This window comes from Gossypium raimondii, chromosome 5 (genome assembly GCF_025698545.1).
Source record: "Gossypium raimondii isolate GPD5lz chromosome 5, ASM2569854v1, whole genome shotgun sequence".
In the NCBI taxonomy this organism is placed as follows: domain Eukaryota; kingdom Viridiplantae; phylum Streptophyta; class Magnoliopsida; order Malvales; family Malvaceae; genus Gossypium; species Gossypium raimondii.
The window spans coordinates 11709294-11715625 of NC_068569.1; the positions used below are offsets into that span (position 1 = coordinate 11709294).

At 34.7% G+C, this 6332-nt stretch overlaps 1 protein-coding gene across 1 annotated transcript; it reads left to right on the forward strand.

The window, feature by feature from the left end:
* Positions 1–372: 372 nt before the first annotated feature.
* On the forward strand, positions 373–5589 carry LOC105769859 (protein PLASTID TRANSCRIPTIONALLY ACTIVE 12, chloroplastic). The gene is made up of 10 exons (XM_012590795.2): positions 373–584; positions 674–717; positions 1191–1853; positions 2467–2579; positions 2973–3232; positions 3775–3896; positions 4281–4349; positions 4555–4608; positions 4699–4803; positions 5055–5589. The coding sequence occupies exons 1-10, from the start codon at positions 551–553 to the stop codon at positions 5151–5153; spliced, it is 1563 nt and encodes a 520-aa protein (XP_012446249.1). The 5' UTR covers positions 373–550; the 3' UTR covers positions 5154–5589.
* The last annotated feature ends 743 nt before the right edge of the window (positions 5590–6332 follow it).

The window sequence follows — 6332 nt, forward strand, 5'->3', positions numbered from 1 at the left end:
ATTGAAATTAAAACAGTGATGTAAAATTTAAGAATCGTTAACATTCTTAAAATTATTTGTTAACTTAAGTCTATTCCAATATTCCTTTTGGCATATGGTAATCAAGTGTATTTTTTAATTTTAAAATATTATAAAAATAAATTTAAACTTAAGAAATTAAATTGAGAAAGTCTTAGAAAATAACCTCTAAAATTTAATAAAAATATAGGAAGTGATATATGAAAAGTAAGGCCAATATAACCTCTCAAATTTTATTTTATAATTTAATCCAAAATTAACCCGTGCGAAGTTTGGGTAAAACATACTAGCTAACGTTAACAACCTAAAAGATTAAGCTACACCGTGTTGACGACCCTTATCCGCTCACTGAAACTTGAAATTTTCAAAGACGTCCTCGCACTCACTGTCCTTAAAGCTAAACCCCAAAATCCAGACCAAACCCCCCCCCCCACTCTCTTAGCTAATGCCTCTCCTTTTTCTCAGTGCCCAAACTGATTAATTTTATTTCTCTCTTCTCAAATTATATGTCAAGTATTAAGTTAAACTGAAAATGTCATCTTTATCAGTAAACTTTCTATGTAAAGGTGCGTTCTTTTTTCCTCTTTGCTAAAATTATTAGATTTTTTTTTCGTTTACATTTCATTAAATTCCCATTTTTGGGGATTTTTGGCAGATAGATTCCTAACTGCTGGGAAACCAGGCTACAATCACTTACAGGTTTTTTTTCCTTCATTTTTTTTTGTGGTGAAATTTCATGATATTTATTTTTTATGATTGAGTTTGAACTTTTAAGCATGTAATTCTGATATATTGTTTTTCAGTCTAAAAGTAATTTTCTATTTCATATGACTAATAAATATAGTTGGTAATCTGCTTTAATCATGTGTTTGTTTGTTGAACCCAGAAATCAAAATATAGAAGCTTTATAACATTGAACTTTCCTGTTTAGTTTGTTCGTTTATGATGCGAAAATAGTATACAGTTCTGAACTTCACAGATATCAAAATATAAGTGGACTATTTTTTTTTTAACTTTGTGTTTTCTACTTTTCTGTCTGCATATTTTACCATACATTAGGAAGTAAATTGTTCAAAAATTTGCATTTTTGTTCAGTGAAAAATGAAAATTGCTTGATTTTGTTCTGTTTAGCTTCATTTACTATATCGTTCCGTTTTTTGTGAATTATCCAGATCTCGTCTATAGGCTATTTTCCAGCAGGAATATTGCAAGCTAGAGTTGGCTTGAATAAAGTGTCGAAGAGAGCTAATTTATTTCCTTGTATTAAGTGTGAGAAGAAAGAGGAGCCAATTGAGCATGTCTCTGTCGAGCGTCCTCCATATTATAGCTATATCGACTCGACTTCTGGGCAGCTTGAACCAGCATCTGGTGCACGTGCAAGTATTCCAGAAGAGGAGTACTGGCCTGAAGGCACTGCTAGTCGAGTCAGGGCTGCCAGGGCACCTGAACCAACTGGAACTTCTGCAGGATCCCCGTCATATGGAAAAAGCCCGGGAAGTAGGAGGAAGAAGCATAAAACATCGGCTGCTGCTCAATCTTCTCAAGTGAGCACTGAACCAAACGAGCCTGTTGTGCCTGAAATTGTGGAGGACATAGTTGACGATCCTAAAGATTCCTCATCTGAGTATGTAATTTACCAGACAGAAACTAAAGAAGATGAAGAAACTGAGTATGAATTAGACAAGAAATTTGGACGCCCTCATCCGTTTATTGATCCAAAAGTAAAGAAACCACTAGAGGAACCACTTACTAGTGAAGAACTATGGTGGAATTGGAGAAAGCCAGAAAAAGAACAATGGTCTAGATGGCAAAGGAGACGACCTGATGTTGAAACAGTTAGTGCAAAAATTTCTTTTATCTTTGCTAGAAATTGCGTTCATCTCTAACCAAGCAGCCCAAAAGTTTTTTTTTTTAAATTATTATTTTAACCTTTTTTATGTGCTTGTGTGATGTGGAGGGTATATGTGCATGGGCATGTGTGTGTATGTAAATAGAGAGAAACGGTTAGTTTCCATGTGTTTTCATGCAATGAAACATGTGCTTTCAAAGGTTTGAATTTGGATCAGTTGGTCCCACCTCAATGATATCTAAGGCAATGATCATACTCCCGGATGATTTTCATTTATGCAATTCACCACTGTTCTCCATATGAATGTCCTCAAAATGTTGTCAAAAGAGATGGATTGACTTTCAAATCCTGATATGTTCTTATTTGAGTCCATTCACCAGCAGCTCTGTATGTATTGCTATTTCTCACAAGTCAAATTACTTTATGATGCTTAAGTAAGCCTTGTTTTATTTCGTTGCTTTGTGCTGAAACCTAAAGTAGCCTCATTCCATGATTAAATATATGCATACCGCACTTCTATGCATTTCAGTTTCTTCTCAAAGAGGCTTTGATTTTCTATATTTGATGCTGACAACTGAAATTGTCTCTTATTTTTTTAGGTTTTTCTGAAAGCAATGGCTGAGACTGGGCAAGTGAAGCTTTATGGTGAACATCCAACATTAACTGAAACTTCCCTTTACAGAGCTAGGCGCCATCTTTTCAAGGAAGAAAGGTTTAACCCATATGTGATGCTTTAGAAACGTTCACTTTCTCTCTTTCGTCCTTTCTCCTATTAAAATCTAAAGGCTGAAACAGGATTAGGAGATATGGACTGTTAACTAAATGAAAGTGAATAACAGTTGAAGTGTGAAGTTAAATAGGTAAAAGGTGGTGCAAAAAGGAGGAGGTTTTCTTAATCAAGAATAGGTACCCAAACGATGTTTGAAATGAGCTAATAAACTAGTTATAAATATCTGAGTTCTATTTATGCTAGCCATGGTTTTTTCTCTCATGTTTTTGCAAGGCATCAAACTTGCATCTTGATTATTATTGGCAAAAACTTGCTTTGGAATCAAGGTCTTTGAAAAGAACTTTTTTATGCTCAGCTAGGTGCTGATTTTTGCAGGTTGAAAGCTGAACAAGAAAGACTAGAAAGAATTGGTCCAGTGGCTTACTACTCTGAATGGGTGAAAGCATGGAAAAAAGACACTTCACGAGAAGCTATTCAGAAACATTTTGAAGAGACTGGTGAAGATGAAAATGCTCAACTGATTGAAATGTTCAGTTATCAAACAGATCGAGAATACAGGATTATGATGGGCACTGATGCCCGTATTCGAAGGGATCCTCTAGCAATGCGAATGAAAGAAGATCAAATAAAGCAAAGTACGCACTTCATACTGATAAGTTTTTCTTAGTGCCTAGATTTTTTGTTTGTTGTTAAGCAGATATAGTTATTGTACTTTCTGAAACACTGGCAGCTCTATATAGCTTGTAAAATTTTACTTTCCTGGTTAGATTTACGATGCATATTAATGGATATATTAGTGTAGAAGTTAGTATTTGACCCATGTTTTCACTCTTATGGTCTAGAATAAAAGATGTATTTTTTTTCCTTTATGTTTTTCTCTTGTACTCCCAATCCCATATTACATTTGTAACTGAGGTCTAAATTTGAAATTCATGCTTCTTCGCCTCTACTTGTAGGTGTGATATTTTGGAGTGCTACTTCTAAATTTAACCGTGCATGCTATTGTCACTGTTTTAGGCAGTTATAATGATATTGATCTAGTGATTTTCCTTCCTATTTGCTCCTCCTACCTGCTAAAACTATCACGAGAAAATCACTGGCAAGGAGCAAAACCTGTTAGCATCATCGTGTTTTATATTTGGTTCTTGCATTTTAACAACTCCTTTGGTCCTTGCAGTTTGGGGTGGAGATCCTGTTTACCCAACTGTGAACTACATTCAAGATCCAGATGAAGTGATTGATTATAGAGGACCAGATTTTCATGAACCAACGCCAAACATGCTGGCCTATCTGAAGGAGGTTAATATTCTAAGTTTAGACCTATTCTTTTACTCCTCTCAAATTGAATAAGCAGATTTTATTTTAGTTAAAATGGTTTATTTATTTTAGGATCAGTCATTCTGTTAAAATGTGAAATGGTTTATGCAGTTCGGTTTAAATAATTAAATAGGCTCATGTAGCCTCGTAAACTGTGGTCTGGCAGTAAAAGTAAGTGTTGCATATAGTTGGTGGCTTGTTGCAATTTGTAGTACTTCACCAGTGCTATAAGCTTTCTGCTGAAGAACTTTCCGTGTCCCATCCTCCTCCCTTTGTTCTTGGTCATTTTTTAAGTCCCATGCTTAAGTTTTGTTCCCCGTCTATTATTGCCTCTATCAAGTGCTTATTTTTCCTTACTTTGATCAGCATGGCAAAATCATATCGAGGGAGGAACTTGAGAAAATTTTGGCAAAGGAGAAGACTGAAGAACTCGAGGTAACTAAAAAATGACTATAAATGGATTGAAGAACAAAATCCAGTTGTGCCATTTCAATTAGCTACGTCACATTTATTTATTGGTTGTCGAGTTAGATTCAATATTTTTAACTGGGTAAAGGATGCATGATAGAACCATTGAAGCAAATGAAACATCATTAGAAGTGATTTCAACTAGTTATTGATAAAATTGTAATTACTGCAGATGACAGATTTAGATGATGCTATGGCCCGAGCTGTTGATATCGGTGAAAATGAAGTGAGTCTAGTCATCTTTTCTGTTTTAGCTTTCATCCTATCTTTCATATCTATTTTGGAAGTGATTACTTCATGCTTAAATTCTTTATAGGATGAAGATGATGATGACAGTGAAGTTGATGGTGAAGGAGAAGAAGAGAAAATCAATCGCAATTGGAGTGTTCTTAAAAGTACACCTCAGCTTCGAAAGTCAAAGGTGCGTGCTCATGTCATTCTTTTTCTTTTGTCTGGCTGGGAAGTTGTGTCATATGATTTTTATTTCTTTTATTTGGGCTGTGATTATCTTGCACGAGCATCACATGGATTGAGGTGAGGAAAATTTTGAGAGGTTAGAAAGCCGTGACAGCACACGTCCAGACTTGAATGCTAATTTGGAGTTGTTGTTGCTCACTTTCTTACAGTCTGTTTCAAGCAAAATTCCTAATGCATTGTCCCTTGAGTATGCAGGGTAAGCCGAAAAAGGAGGATCCAATGTCCTTGGAAGAGGCAGTCAATGATTCTGAGAACTTGACTGATTTTCTCATGGACTTTGAGGAAGAGGAGTGAGGGCTATCCACCAGGTTGCAGCTTACAATATGATTTGCAAGTCATCAAATGAATGGCTACAAAAGTGAAAGAAGAGAGTGTTGAGAGATGGATAAGTGAGGGAAAGTGAAGATGGTAATTTTGGTGAAACCTCCAAAGGATCTTCCAACTCTTTTATTGATTGATGATTGATAAGTGGGGGGTGGGGAGGCCATTTTGCTAACTTTATGACAGCTGAATGAGGATGCCAAACAGGTTCTTTTGCAATTTTAGATTAGGGGGGTAGCTTTTCATGTGTCAATGTTTCAATTACTGTCACATCATTTGTTAAAAAGGACCTCTACTATATGAAATAGAGATTTGGGTCCGGTTCCCGTTTGTATAAAATTTGAGGCTAATTTGGAAGATGAAAAATTGAATAAGTAAAAACATAAAAATATATACAAGTTTTTATTCACTTGTCTTTTGGAGGAAAGATGGGAAAATTTGAAAAGAAAAAGTTACCCTTTTCATTCATTCATTTGTAGGGGCGAAAATATAGAATATTTTAAAATTATATAAATCTAAATCAACGCATGTCTTTTTCTTTTCTTGGTTTCTTCTGGTATTTTTTTATTTTTATTTTTATCATTTTCTTTCTTATTAAGAAGACTCAAAAAATTTTGGAACTTTCGCTCTCAGTGTATTCCCATCATTTTCAATTTATGTTCACCCATATTTTTCAGATTTTAGAAAGGAAAAAAGAAAAGCCAAAATAATAATAATAGTGAGTTGAGGCCTTCAATAATCCGATCTGGTCAAAAGCTCGCTCTTTTTATCTTCTTTTTTTTTCTTTCTTTTAAATTGCAAGTTGCCGGAAAAAGTGGAGCAAGTGAAGGCAGCCCATACATTGTTGCTTTCACACATAGATTTATGGTTCAGGTTATAAACCACTAACCGTTTCATCTCATTTCCTAAGCCATTGATGGTTGAATTTACAACCTCCCACTCCAAATTGGAACACACATACACTCAATATATTCTTTCATCAACTCTGAACTCCAAATCCACTTCAATTTCACATTTACTTTATTACTTTATTTTTCATGAAATATTCATATTTGATAATGTATCCCAATCTCTAAATATATAAAAGAAAATTGAAACAAATTTAACCTACCCTTATCATCTCTTTATATAAATATCCAAATAACCTATTTC

What these genes read in the sequence shown, in the direction of transcription:
- LOC105769859 (XM_012590795.2), top strand. Translation starts at nt 551, where the DNA reads ATGTCATCTTTATCAGTAAACTTTCTATGTAAAG. An exon ending in TTGATATCGGTGAAAATGAA is followed by an intron (nt 4,609 to 4,698) that starts GTGAGTCTAGTC and finishes AATTCTTTATAG; the next exon opens with GATGAAGATGATGATGACAG. An exon ending in CTCAGCTTCGAAAGTCAAAG is followed by an intron (nt 4,804 to 5,054) that starts GTGCGTGCTCAT and finishes TTGAGTATGCAG; the next exon opens with GGTAAGCCGAAAAAGGAGGA.